A 15,223-nucleotide genomic window follows, 5' to 3' on the forward strand; every position below is an offset into this window, starting at 1 on the left:
GCTAGACAACAATGAACCTACGAGCTATGGAGAAGCGATGGTGGGCCCGGATTCCGATAAATGGCTCAAGGCCATAAAACCCGAGAGAGGATCCATGTATGAAAACAAAGTGTAGACTTTGGAAGAACTACTTGATGGTCGTAAGGCTGTTAGGTACATATGGATTTTGAAAGGAAGACAGACAATGATGGTAAGTGTCACCATTGAGAAAGCTCGACTTGTCGTTAAGATGTTTTTCGACAAGTTCAAGGAGTTGACTACGATGAGACTTTCTCACTCGTAGCGATGCTAAGAGTCTGTTGGAATTATATTAGCAATTACTGCATTATTTATGAAATCTTGCAGATAGGATGTCAAAACATTGTTTCCTCGACGATTTTTGAGGAAAGGTTGTATGTGATACAACCGAAAGGTTTTGTCCATCCTGAAATATGCTAATAAGTATGCAAAGCTCCAGCAATCCTTCTGAGGACTGGAGTGAACATCTCGGAGTTGGAATGTATGCTTTGATGATGATCAAAGATTTTGGGTGTATACAAAGTTTATGAGAAACTTGTATTTCCAAAGAAGTGAGTGGGAGCACTATAGAATTTCTGATGAGTATATGTTGTTGACATATTAATGATCAGAAATGACGTAGAATTTCTGGAAAGCATATAGGGTTATTTGGAAAGTGTTTTCAATGGAAAACCTGGATTAAGCTACTTGAACATTGAGCATCAAGATCTATAAGGATAGATCAAAACGCTTAATGGTACTTTCAAATGAGCACATGCCTTGACGTGATCTTGAAGGTGTTCAAGATGGATCAGTCAAAAAAGGAGTTCTTGCCTGAGTTGTAAGGTACGAAGTTAAGGGCATCCATACCTGAGCCCTTGGCGCCTCCCTCCCTCCCGTGACACCTCCTCCTCTCCCGTAGGTGCTTGGCGAAGCCCTGCAGGATTGCCACGCTCCTCCATCACCACCACGCCGTTGTGCTGCTGCTGGATGGAGTCTTCCTCAACCTCTCCCTCTCTCCTTGCTGGATCAAGGCGTGGGAGACATCGTCGAGCTGTACGTGTGTTGAACGCGGAGGTGCCGTCCGTTCGGCACTAGGATCATCGGTGATCTGAATCACGACGAGTACGACTCCATCAACCCCGTTCACTTGAACGCTTCCGCTTAGCGATCTACAAGGGTATGTAGATGCACTCCCCTTTCTACTCGTTGCTGGTCTCTCCATAGATAGATCTTGGTGTTACGTAGGAAAATTTTGAATTTCTGCTACGTTCCCCAAAAGTGGCATCATGAGCTAGGTCTATTGCGTAGATTCTTTGCACGAGTAGAACACAAAGTAGTTGTGGGCGTTGATGTTGTTCAATATGCTTACCGTTACTAGTCCAATCTTGTTTCGACGGTATTGTGGGATGAAGCGGCCCGGACCGACCTTACACGTACTCTTACGTGAGACAGGTTCCACCGATTGACATGCACTTGGTGCATAAGGTGGCTAGCGGGTGCCAGTCTCTCCCACTTTAGTCGGAACGGATTCGATGAAAAGGGTCCTTATGAAGGGTAAATAGCAATTGGCATATCACGTTGTGGTCTTGCGTAGGTAAGAAACGTTCTTGCTAGAAACCCATAGCAGCCACGTAAAACATGCAACAACAATTAGAGGACGTCTAACTTGTTTTTGCAGGGTATGCTATGTGATGTGATATGGCCAAAAGGATGTGATGAATGATATGTGATGTATGAGATTGATCATGTTCTTGTAATAGGATTCACGACTTGCATGTCGATGAGTATGACAACCGGCAGGAGCCATAGGAGTTGTCTTTATTTTTTGTATGACCTGCGTGTCATTGAAGAACGCCATGTAACTTACTTTACTTTATTGCTAAACGCGTTAGCCATAGAAGTAGAAGTAGTCGTTGGCGTGACAACTTCATGAAGACACGATGATGGAGATCATGATGATGGAGATCATGGTGTCATGCCGGTGACAAGATGATCATGGAGCCCCGAAGATGAAGATCAAAGGAGCTATATGATATTGGCCATATCATGTCACTACTCTATTTGATTGCATGTGATGTTTATCATGTTTATGCATCTTGTTTACTTAGGACGACGGTAGTAAATAAGATGATCCCTTACACAAATTTCAAGAAGTGTTCTCCCCTAAATGTGCACCGTTGCTACAGTTCGTCGCTTCTAAGCACCACGTGATGATCGGGTGTGATGGATTCTTACGTTCACATACAACGGGTGTAAGACAGTTTTACACAGCGAAAACACTTAGGGTTAACTTGACGAGCCTAGCATGTGCAGACATGGCCTCGGAACACGGAGACCGAAAGGTCGAGCATGAGTCGTATAGTAGATACGATCAACATGAAGATGTTCACCGATGATGACTAGTCCGTCTCACGTGATGATCGGACACGGCCTAGTTGACTCGGATCATGTAATCACTTAGATGACCAGAGGGATGTCTATCTGAGTGGGAGTTCATAAGATGAACTTAATTATCCTGAACATAGTCAAAAGACCTTTTGCAAATTATGTCGTAGCTCGCGCTTTAGTTCTACTGTTTTAGATATGTTCCTAGAGAAAATTATAGTTGAAAGTTGATAGTAGCAATTATGCGATCAGTAGAAAGCTTATGTCCTTAATGCACCGCTTAGTGTGCTGAACCCCAAACGTCGTTTGTGGATGTTTCGAACATCGAACATACACGTTTTGATAACTACGTGATAGTTCAATTAAATGGTTTAAGTAGAGGCACCAAAGACATTTTCGAAACGTCACGGAACATATGAGATGTTTCGAGGGCTGAAATTGGGATTTCAGACTCGTGCCCATGTCAAGAGGTATAAGACCTCCGACGATTTTCTTAGCCTGCAAACTAAGGGAGAAAAGCTCAATCGTTGAGCTTGTGCTCAGATTGTCTGAGTACAACAATCACTTGAATCGAGTGGGAGTTGATCTTCCAGATGAGATAGTGATGTTTCCCCAAAGTCATTGCCACCAAGCTGCTAGAGCTTCGTGATGAACTATAACATATCAAGGATAGAGATGATGATCCTTGAGGTATTCGCGTTGTTTGACATCGCGAAAGTAGAAATCAAGAAGGAGCATCAATTGTTGATGGTTGATGAAACCACTAGTTTCAAGAAGGGCAAGGGAAAGAAGGGATACTTCATGAAACGGCAAATCAGCTGCTGCACCAATGAAGAAACCCGAGGTTGAACCCAAACCCGAGACTAAGTGCTTCTGCAATAAGGGGAACAACCACCGGAGCAGGATTACCCTAGATACTTGGTAGATGAGAAGGCTGGCAAGGTCGATAGAAGTATATTGGATATACATTATGTTAATGTGTACTTTACTAGTACTCCTAGTAGCACCAGGGTATTAGATACCAGTTCGGTTGCTAAGTGTTAGTAACTCGAAATAAAAGCTACGGAATAAAACGGAGACTAGCTAAAGGTGAGCTGACGATATGTGTTGGAAGTGTTTCCAAGTTTGATGTGATCTAACATCGCACGCTCCCTCTACCACCGAGATTGGTGTTTGCGTTGAGCATAGACATGATTGGATTATGTCTATCGCAATACGGTTATTCATTTAAGGAGAATAATGGTTACTCTATTTTTGAATAATACCTTCAATGGTCTTGCACCTAAATAAATGGTTTATTGAATCTCGATCGTAGTGATACACATTTTCATGCCAAAAGATATAAGATAGTAAAGATAGTACCACTTACTTGTGGCACTGCCATGTAAGTCATAATGGTATAAAACGCATGAAGAAGCTCCATATTGATGGATCTTTGGGCTCACTCGTTTTTTGAAAAGTTTGAGACATGCGAACCATGTCTATTGGTGTATATGCATGAAGAAACTCCATGCAAATGGACCGTTTTGACTCACTTGATTTTGAATCACTTGGGACATGCAAATCATACCACACGGGCAAGATGACTGAAAAGCCTCGTTTTCAGTAAGATGGAACAAGATAGCAACTTGTTGGAAGTAATACATTTTGATGTGTACAGTCCAATGAGTGCTGAGGCATGTAGTGGATATTGTTATGTTCTTACTTCACAGATGATTGAAGTAGATGTTGAGAATATTTACTTGATGAAACACAAGTCTGAATTATTGAATGGTTCAAGTAATTTCAGAGTGAAGTAGAAGATCATTGTGACAAGAGGATAAAATGTCTATGATACGATCATAGAGATGAATATCTAAGTTACGAGTTTTGGCACACAATTAAGACATTGTGGAAATTGTTTCGCAATTAATACCGCCTGGAACACCATAGTGTGATGGTGTGTCCGAACATCATAGTTGCACCCTATTGGATATGGTGCGTACCATGATGTCTCTTATCGAATTACCACTATTGTCCATGGGTTAGGCATTAGAGACAACCACACTCATTTTAATAGGGCACCGCGTAATTCCGTTGAGATGACACCGTATGAATTATGGTTTAGAGAAACCTAAGTTGTCGTTTCTTAAAAGTTTGGGGCTGCGACGCTTATATGAAAAAGTTTCAGGTTGATAAGCTCGAACCCAAAGCGGATAAAATGCATCTTCATAGGAAACCCAAAACAGTTGGGTATGCCTCCTAATTCAGATCCGAAAGCAATATGGATTGTTCCTAGAATCGGGTCCTTTCTCGAGGAAAAGTTTCTCTCGAAAGAATTGAGTGGGAGGATGGTGGAGACTTGATGAGGTTATTGAACCATCTCTTCAACAAGTGTGTAGCAGGGCACAGGAAGTTGTTCCTGTAGCACCTACACCAATTGAAGTGGAAGCTTATGATATTGATCATGAAACTTCGGATCAAGTCACTACCAAACCTCGTGGGATGACAAGGATGCGTACTACTTCAGAGTGGTACGTAATCCTGTCTTGGAAGTCATGTTGCTAGACAACAATGAACCTACGAGCTATGGAGAAGCGATGGTGGGCCCGAATTCCTACAAATGGTTAGAGGCCATAAAATCCGAGAACGGATCCATGGACTTTGGTGGACTTGCCCGATGATCGGCAAGCCATTAAGATAAATGGATCTTTAAGAAGAAGACGGACGTGGATGGTAATGTCACCGTCCATGAAGCTCGACTTGTGGCGAAAAGTTTTTCACAAGTTCAAGGAGTTGACTACGATGAGTTTTTCTCATCCGTAGCGATGCTTAAAGTCCGTCGGAATCATGTTAGCATTAGCTGCATTTATGAAATCTGGCAGATGGATGTCAAGACAAGTTTCCTTACTAGTTTTCGTAAGGAAAGGTTGTATGCAATACAATCAGAAAAGTTTGTCGATCCTAAGGATGCTAAAAGGTATGCTAGCTCCAGCGATCCTTCTAAGGACTGGAGTAAGCATCTCGGAGTTGGAATGTACACTTTGATGAGATGATCAAAGATTTTGGGTTTGTACAAAGTTTATGAGAAACTTGTATTTCCAAAGAAGTGAGTGGGAGCACTATAGAATTTCTGATGAGTATATGTTCTTGACATATTGTTGATCAGAAATGATGTAGAATTTCTAGAAAGCATATAGGGTTATTTGAAAGGTGTTTTCAATAGAAAACCTGGATCAAGCTACTTGAACATTGAGCATCAAGATCTATAAGATAGATCAAAATGCTTAATAATACTTTCAAATGAGCACATACCTTGACATGATCTTGAAGGTATTCAAGATGGATCAGTCAAAGAAGAAGTTCTTGCCTGAATTGTAAGGTACAAAGTTAAGACTTAAAGCTCGACCACGGCAGAAAAGAGAGAAAGGACGAAGGTCGTCCCCTATGCTTAAGACGTAGGCTCTTCAGTATGCTATGCTGTGTACCGCACCTGAAGTGTGCCTTTCCATGAGTCAGTCAAGGGGTACAAGAGTAATCCAAGAATGGCTCACAGGACAGCGGTCAAAGTTATCCTTAGTAACTAGTGGACTAAGGAATTTTCTCGATTATGGAGGTGGTAAAAGAGTTCGTCGTAAAGGTTACGTCGATGCAAGCTTAACACCTATCCGGATAGCTCTGAGTAGAGAGACCGGATACATATAATGGAGCAACAATTTAGAATAGCTCCAAGTAGAACAGTTATTTGGAATAGCTCCAAATAGAGCGTGGTAGCTGCATCTAGGAGATAACATAGAGATTTGTAAAGCACACACGGATCTGAAAGGTTCAGACCCGTTGACTAAAACCTCTCTCACAAGCAACATGATCAAACATAAAACTCATTGAGTGTTAATCACATAGTGATGTGAACTAGACTAATGACTCTAGTAAACTCTTGGGTATTAGTCACATGACGATGTGACCTGTGAGTGTTAATCACATGGCGATGTGAACTAGATTATTGACTCTAGTGCAAGTGGGAGACTGTTGGAAATATGCCCTAGAGGCAATAATAAAAGTGTTATTATTATATTTCCTTGTTCATGATAATTGTCTTTTATTCATGCTATAACTGTATTATCCGGAAATCGTAATACACGTGTGAATATATAGACCACAATATGTCCCTAGTGAGCCTCTAGTTGACTAGCTCGTTGTGATCAACAGATAGTCATGGTTTCCTGGCTATGGACATTGGATGTCGTTGATAACGGGATCACATCATTAGGAGAATGATGTGATGGACAAGACCCAATCCTAAGACTAGCACAAAGATCGTGTAGTTCGTTTGCTAGAGCTTTGCCAATGTCAAGTATCTCTTCCTTTGACCATGAGATCGTGTAACTCCTGGATACCGTAGGAGTGCCTTGGGTGTATCAAACGTCACAACGTAACTGGGTGACTATAAAGGTGCACTACAGGTATCTCCGAAAGTATCTATTGTTTTATGCGGATCGAGACTGGGATTTGTCACTCCGTGTAAACGGAGAGGTATCTCTGGGCCCACTCGGTAGGACATCATCATATGCGCAATGTGACCAAGGATTTGATCACGGGATGATGTGTTACGGAACGAGTAAAGTGACTTGCCGATAACGAGATTGAACAAGGTATTTGATACCGACGATCGAATCTCGGGCAAGTAAAATACCGCTAGACAAAGGGAATTGAATACGAGATTGATTAAGTCCTTGACATCGTGTTTCATCCGATGAGATCATCGTGGAACATGTGGGAGCCATCATGGGTATCCAGATCCCGCTGTTGGTTATTGACCAGAGAACATCTCGGTCATGTCTGCATGTCTCCCGAACCCGTAGGGTCTACACACTTAAGGTTCGATGACGCTAGGGTTATAAAGGAAGCTTGTATGTGGTTACCGAATGTTGTTCGGAGTCCCGGATGAGATCCCGGACGTCACGAGGAGTTCCGGAATGGTCCGGAGGTAAAGATTTATATATAGGAAGTCCTGTTTCGGCCATCGGGACAAGTTTCGGGGTCATCGGTATTGTACCGGGACCACCGGAAGGGTCCCGGGGGCCCACCGGGTGGGACCACCTGCCCCGGGGGGCCACATGGGCTGTAGGGGGTGCGCCTTGGCCTACATGGGCCAAGGGCACCAGCCCCTAGAGGCCCATGCGCCAAGATAAAGGAAAAAGGGAGAGTCCTAAAGGGGGAAGGCACCTCCGAGGTGCCTTGGGGAGGATGGACTCCTCCCCCCTCCTTAGCCGCACCCCTTTCTTGGAGTAAGGGGCAAGGCTGCGCCTCCCCCCTCTCCCTTGCCCCTATATATAGTGGAGGGGAGGGAGGGCATCTATACCTGAGCCCTTGGCGCCTCCCTCCCTCCCGTGACACATCTCCTCTCCCGTAGGTGCTCGGCGAAGCCCTGCAGGATTGCCACGCTCCTCCATCACCACCACGCCGTTGTGCTGCTGTTGGATGGAGTCTTCCTCAACCTCTCCCTCTCTCCTTGCTGGATCAAGGCGTGGGAGACGTCACCGGGCTGTACGTGTGTTGAACGCGGAGGTGCCGTCCGTTCGGCACTAGGATCATCGGTGATCTGAATCACGACGAGTACGACTCCATCAACCCCGTTCACTTGAACGCTTCCGCTTAGCGATCTACAAAGGTATGTAGATGCACTCCTCCTTCTACTCGTTGCTGGTCTCTCCATAGATAGATCTTGGTGTTGCGTAGGAAAATTTTTGAATTTCTGCTACGTTCCCCAACACCGACCTGCCTCGGCTCCGTCCGCCGCCGCCTCGCACCGTCCGCCACAGCTCCGACCCGCCGCAGCTCAGCCCGGCCCCGGCCGGCCCGCTATAGCTCCGACCCGCCCCGGCTCCGTCCGCTGCTGCCTCGCACCGTCCGCCACAGCTCCGACCCGCCGCAGCTCAGCCCGGCCCCGGCCGGCCCGCTGTAGCTCCGATCCGCCCCGGCTCCGTCCGCCACCGCCCCGTAGCTCTGCCCCGCCCAGCTCCGTCCGCCACCGCCCTTCACCTCCGCCCCGCCCGGCTCCGTCCGCCACCGCCCCGCCTGCACGTCGCCGCCGCTCCATCGCTCTCACCGCTCTCCGGTGGCACCGAAGAAGACACCGAAGGGCAAGTCGGGCTACTTCGGCGTGAGGCAGAAGCCCTTCGGTAACTTCGGAGTGAAGTTCTCTGACGCCGGGAGGCGTTGGTGGATCGGCACGTACCCCTCCGCCCATGAGGCCACGCGTGCCTCCGACGTGGCGGTGTAGCGTGTCGAGAGGCCTCGGGAGCACCTCAAATTCCTAGAGATCGAGAGTCAGGCGGAAGCGGAGATGCTTGTGCCGCAGGGCATCAAGATGAAGGAGATCCCTATGAAGAAGATGACGACGAAGAAGCCGTAGGTTGTCGTCGGTGCCGGCGAGACCAACGAGGAGGTGATGTCGAGGTTTGCTCGGGAGCATCCGAAGTACGTCCGAGCCGAGCTGGAGTACTACTGGAAGTGTGAGGCGGAGCAGAAGAAGAAGGGAGCGAAGAAGGAGGACGAGGCCGGTCCCTCGACGGTGATCCCCATCGAGTCCTCTTCCGAGGAGGACTGGGCAGACTTCTCGGAGGAGGAGGAGGAGGAGGAGGGGTGCGACGACCCGGAGAAGGAGGAGTTCTGGGCGCAGTTCCGCGGCTCCGACGATGAGTAGTAGTTTATCTAGTAGTTTAAATAAGTAGTAGTTGAAGTTCATGTATGAAACTATGTTGAATTTGATGTTTGAACTATGTTGAATGGACTAGTAGTTTGTCGTTTTAAAAAATTTACATCTTCATTTTGGATCATTTATTGGAGTTGCTCTTTTGAACCATCAATTTGGATCATCTGTTGAAGTTGAGCTTTTTCGAAGCTTCAAAACGCATTTTTTGATGATTCAAATTTTACATCTCCTGTTTTAGACCGCTAAATTTTGGACCATCTATTGGAAATGCTCTTAGGGTGTCACCGCTCTGTTGCATTTTTTTCCTAGACAAGATACGCGACCCAATCGCAAACTTGATCAGGAGCCACTGTTCCTAAGGTGACCTGGACAGCTCCACGTGAGCCCCTTGTTTCTCATTTAATGGGTTTAATTAGTGAGTTGACTATGATGAATGAACCTCTGCCTTACGTTTGCACACATGACATACAAGTTTAGTTGCAGTTTGGATGAAAATCCAGTGAATTTGAATTTGAAAACAACATACTCCATATAATCCCGTTTTAAATTTGACACAGCGACAGTACAGTATTGTCACAAGAGCAAAAGCCAGCTCGTGGTCAACACACACACACACACACACACATACGGACACACGGGCGATGCGATGCCGGTCAGACGCTCTTCTTGTCGTTGAGGAGCTCGGCGAAGCAGGAGGCGAAGGCTTCCATGATGTCCGGCGGCAGCACCACGCCGACCTCGACGCCGCCCTGCCCGTCGGGGCTCTCGGCCAGCGACACCGTCCCGGGGGTCTTCTCGATGGACACCATGTCCACCCTGCACGGCGCGCCCCAGCCGAAGTCCGTGCCCCCGTACACGCCGTGCCTCGGCGACCCGCCCACCGACATGGGCCGCTGCGGCAGCACCGACATCACCTGCCCCAGCCACCCCTCCGCGCCCTCCAGCACGCCCCGCTCCATCTCCCTGATCGCCGATCCGATGGCCGCCGCAGCCGCGGCCACGCCGCCCGTGCCGCCCGTGAGCTCATCTGTGGCGGCCTCCACGAAGCACGGGCGCAGGCAGTTGCCCAAGTACTCGGCCGGGAGCGGCGGCGACACTCTCGACCGGCACTCGGCGGAGAAGAGCATGTGGCTGCGCGCCGCGCCTTCCACGCCCGCGGACCGGCTCCGCAGCAGGCACACCCACGCCAGCGCCGACGCCGCCACGAACGACGACGCGTGCGTGGCGCCCTTGATGCCGTCGATCTGGTCGCGCGTCAGCGCGAAGGACGCGATCACCGGAGACGGAGGCGGAGGCCCCTGCGCTTGAGGAGGAGGTGGCGCGAGGCGGCTCATCCCGGCGAGCGTCTTGCCGAGCAGGTCGTCGGGGTCGGCGACGAGGGAGCGGTCGAGCACGGGCGGCGGCGGCACGGCCTGTGAAGGATCAGCACCGTTGAGGGCCCCCCCGAGGCGGCACGCGGCGGCCCAGGTCCGGACGAAGAGCGTGGCGGAGGCGTCGTCGCAGGCGGCGTGGTGGACGGAGACGCCGAGGCAGACCCCGCGGCCGGGGAACACGGTGGCCTGCAGGGCGGCGAGCGCGAAAGCGCCGTCCTTTCCGGGCGGGGGCAGCGCGGGCACGAGCGGGCGCATCAGGCTCAGGTCCCGGGGCCCGGCGGCGACGAGGCGGTCGAAGTTGTCCTCCTGGGACTCGGCGAGGAGGAGGTGGAGCGCGTCGTGGGCGCTGGAGTAGGAGAGGCAGCGGGCGGCGGGGTTGAGGGTGCCGGCGAGCGGGAAGAAGCGGGCGAGCGCGTGCGGCAGGGAGGCGGCGAGCAGCGGGAGCGCGGCGGCCGGGTCAGCGTGGCGGTAGAAGAAGAGACGCTCGACAGGGCCGGTGAAGAGCCAGGCGGCGTCGAAGAAGGTGATGGGGAGGTCCGCGGACGGGCACGGCGGCGCCGGCGGCACGCGGAGGCGCTCCAGCACGCGCACTCCCGCTTCCGCCATGGATTCGCTGGCTCTCGGCTCGGTTGGGTTGGGTTAGGTGGATGCTCGATCTGATCTACCCTAAATTGTTCACCTACCACTACCACTACCACTGCCACTGCCACTATGCTCTGCTTTGCTCTCTTCCCTAAAAAGATGAAAAGAAAAGAAATGAAATGAAATGCATATTTGACCATGGAAATCGAGATAAAATGGGTCGTACAAAAGATTTTCAAAACCTTATCTACACCTCATAGACTCCAGACCATTCTACTTAGTTAAACCTAAGAGTGGAAATATACACTCTAAATTACCCTATTTCCTCAACTTGCACCTAACATAGACAATCATACCCTAAAAACACTCATCAACATATATTAGACGATATGCTTTATACATCACTGTGAAGGTATTTAAGTATATAGAAATAGACCATAGAATGCATATATACACTATATTCTTCTTTGAAACAAATTAATATACCGATGCAAACAAATGCATACCTTATTATTACATCTTGATGGTCAAGTTAATCAAATAATTTTAAAGATGATTCACTTAATTTTGTTGTAAAACAGTGTAATTGTTGAAAACAATAAATTTATAATTGTATCTTATTGTGTTAGTGCTATGTAGTCAAGTATGTTTAGTGTAATAAAAAACTATAATAGTCAAAAATAATTTTTTTCATATTAGATATTTTAATATAGACTACATATGAAGCAAAATGAATGAATTTACACTTTAAAATAAGTCTATATTCATCCATATGTAGTCCATATTCAAGTATCTAAAAAGACTTATATTTAGAAATGGAGGAAGTACTAGTTAGTATACATACAAAATACTCATCAAAAAATACAAGCATCAGTGTGTTATTACCAGTGCCAGTGCGCCCTGCTTGTCTGAGTGCATCCGCACGTCCTCTGAGCCTGACATCAGTGGATCAACTCCCTGAAACAGAGCATTAAATTTTACTGGTTCAAAGCACATGACAAACCTGGAAGAATATTCGATTGTTATAGCCAAAATAAGCTGAAACAGAGCAAGGTCGGGTGTACCTGTGGCTCTAGATTGTTATAGGAACATTTCTTCTCAAAATACTCAACATCAACCTCTTGAGCCTTTCTCTGAAAAGGAGCCTTCTCCTGCATTTAATGGAACATCATAAACAAGATGATAATGTTAGTTTTAACTATGCAGCAGGGCAGACACTTATTGTTTTCAAACAACAACTCACATCTTCTTTCATCTGCTTCCACTGCTTGGCTCCTGCTCGACTTGCAACCCAGGCAGGCTGCATAGGATTCTTCAAATTGAATTCCTTCCTAAAATGCTCCTCCTTACAAAAAGATGTGATTTGTGCTTCCTGAAGTGAAAAAAATATAGTAGCATAAAAACAAAATCGGCTTGACAATAATAGGCTAGTATTAACAACTCACATGGAAATGAAAAATGAGCCCCGACACCTTATTGCCTTTTGGGGATTGGGATCACCCGACCTTCCTGCATCCTTTTTCATCCTGCAACTGGTCCCTTGACTATCTCAGAACGAGGAAACAAGGGATCAAACAGAGAGCTCAAAACTAAGGGTGTATTTTCATTTTCAGTCCAGGTCCAGTAATAAAAAACAATAAAACATATAGCTCTAGACAGCTTCAGAAATGATGTGAGAAGCAACAATATTAGGTAAAACATAATTTCAATTTTCAATGAGAAAAGAATAGTTTTAGTTTAAACTATAAACAGAGGCAAAAGCAGCACAACAAAAATATCTTAAAACCAACTGCTACTACACACTAACCATCATCCATCCGTTGAGTTCCATCAAGAACAACCGATACTACTATATTTATAGGTAAGCAAATCCTCCACATGGATTGGTAGCAGCCATTTGCCACTATGCTAATGGGAAAACCTAAGAGGTGAACTTGGTGATGGCCTTGGTGCCCTTGGAGACGGCATGCTCGGTGTGCTCTCTAGGGAGGACGAAGGCGAGAAGCCCTAAGCTAATGGAGGGAAAGGGAATGAGGGCGGAGGGGGTGACAGGAAGTACCTCTAGGGAGAAGAGGACGCCGAAGTCATGGAGGTGACGGAGACAGTCAGGGGAGGCGGTGGTGGTGAGGATGGCGCGACAAGGGTGTGGCGATGACAGAGACGGCGTGGGAGAGCACCGATGATAGGGATGGCCTAGGAAGGATTTAAACCAAACGATGTAAAAAGATAATCACAATATGTTGTTTTCACACCTCATTGTGCACACTGGGCTTAGCTAAACAGAATGTCCTGTGAGAAGCATGAGAGTGGTATTACCTATGGGTCCTCATCTGGGTGCATCTGGACACCCTCTGGGAGTGGATTAACTTCCTGAAACGGAGAAACAACATAAATTTAACTCTGCAACAGGAGCCATAAAATCTAACTACATGATTGTATTTTTAGTATCTAGTGTAGCGAATTCGAATATTAGTTAGTATATAAAGCACTCAAGTGATTCACTATTTTCATGCTGATCAAGAAAACACAATTCCAGTTAGTCTAATCCAGCAAGATACAACGACGGTGTCACGAAGTCACACCTTAATAGAAGACTATAAAATCTAGATTGGCAGATGAAATGAATTATAGTAAAAAAAATTGCTAAGCTAAACACAAGAGATCCATGTTGTCACTAGTGAAAAACAGGGCATTAAACCTGGTTCTAGAGGGCCTTTAGTCCTGGTTCTGAAACCGGGACAAAACAAATGGGACTAATACCCAAAATCTTTAGTCCCGCTTGGCTTACGAACCGGGACCAAAGGAGCTCCATGTGGCCACTGTGGGGTGCCCAGGCAGGAGGACCTTTAGTCCCGGTTTATAACTCCAACCGGGACCAAAAGGCAGCCACTCGTCGGCAGCTCGTAGGTGCTGGTTTTTTTAAGGGGGGGTTAGGGTTTTTGGAGGGTTTAGGGGTTTCATATTGTGTTAGCTAGCTAGTAAAGAGAAGTGACCTCTCTTTCTCCATGGTTGGTCGATGCTAGCTACTACATATAGAGAGAACTCGACGCTAGCTAGTAAGAAAATGAAGGAAACCACTAATTACACAAGATCGCCATGAACATACATATATATAGAGAGAGAGAGAGAGAAAGAGAGAGAGAGAGAGAGAGAGAGAGAGAGAGAGAGAGAGAGAGAGAGAGAGAGAAGTGACCTCTCTTTCTTCGTGCTTGGTCGAACAATAAGTTTTTGTATATCTATCCAACGCTACAACATATATACAATATAACATGCCTGACGTCATCAAGCGCCAAACTCCCATTGAATTTCCGTATGGTATTCTCCGTCTTTATGTATGATGTGGTCAAGAAAGAATCCCGCCAATTTCTTTTGAGTTGCTCGTATGCGATCATGTGGTAGGGGTTCATCCTGCATCTGCCACATCTAATTTAAAGAAGGGGGTCAATGCATATATATGAATGAAACTCAACACAACTGATGGTAATAAAATAAAATTGTGAATATTGTTTACGTACTTCAAATTGTTTGTCAGAGTAGCCCCGCTTAGAGGTCGAGTGGCGCACGAACTCACAAATGTACTAACCACATAAATTATTCCCGCCTTCCTGCCACAAGAACTTTACGAGAATAGATTTCAATCAAACTGATAATCAAGCATGATAAATGGTATTGATGAAACTAGAATCAACTAGAGATGCGCGGAACTAGCTAGTACTACTTACTTTGGGGTGTGTAAATCGCAGCTCCTTCTGCAGACCCGGAACCATTTCGGTGAACTATTTCCAAACCCTGACAGGCAAAGAAAATGATTACTTGATATCAGGAAATGAATGAAAGTTGCCGATATGGTACGATAATGATTGAAGTTACTTCTGGAGCATTGCAGTCATGTCCGCATAATCCTAGGGTTCTTTAAGTCTCGAGTCTAAGACAATTACTACTCCCCCATCAAGCCTAATGGATAGCAGAATAAAGTGGAACATGCGCACGCATAACTCATCAATTACATTACTTAACCTCGAGTAAGCGAAACCGAATATGCTCAAGACAGTAACACTCACTTGAAGTTGTAAGGAAAGAGTATTTTTCCCATTGTTTTGATGTCGAAGGAACGATTTTAGCAAGTTTTGCTCAGTATCTTTAACTCCATTTTGTACCGTCCATTCATTTACGGTATTTGGGCTAATGA

The 15,223-nt window shown here is 46.5% G+C and overlaps 1 protein-coding gene across 1 annotated transcript; it reads right to left on the minus strand.

Moving 5' to 3' along the window:
- Window positions 1-9,589: 9,589 nt before the first annotated feature.
- On the minus strand, window positions 9,590-11,138 carry LOC123084669 (malonyl-coenzyme:anthocyanin 5-O-glucoside-6'''-O-malonyltransferase). The gene has a single exon (XM_044506148.1). It carries the CDS (start codon window positions 11,056-11,058, stop codon window positions 9,733-9,735), a length of 1,326 nt encoding a protein of 441 aa, XP_044362083.1. The 5' UTR covers window positions 11,059-11,138; the 3' UTR covers window positions 9,590-9,732.
- Between the last annotated feature and the right edge of the window lie 4,085 nt (window positions 11,139-15,223).

Source organism: Triticum aestivum, chromosome 4A (assembly GCF_018294505.1).
Source record: "Triticum aestivum cultivar Chinese Spring chromosome 4A, IWGSC CS RefSeq v2.1, whole genome shotgun sequence".
Taxonomy (NCBI): domain Eukaryota; kingdom Viridiplantae; phylum Streptophyta; class Magnoliopsida; order Poales; family Poaceae; genus Triticum; species Triticum aestivum.

Excerpts from the sequence above, each read along its gene's own strand:
- LOC123084669 (XM_044506148.1), bottom strand. The coding sequence starts at position 11,058 with ATGGCGGAAGCGGGAGTGCGCGTGCTGGAGCGCCTCCGCGTGCCGCCG.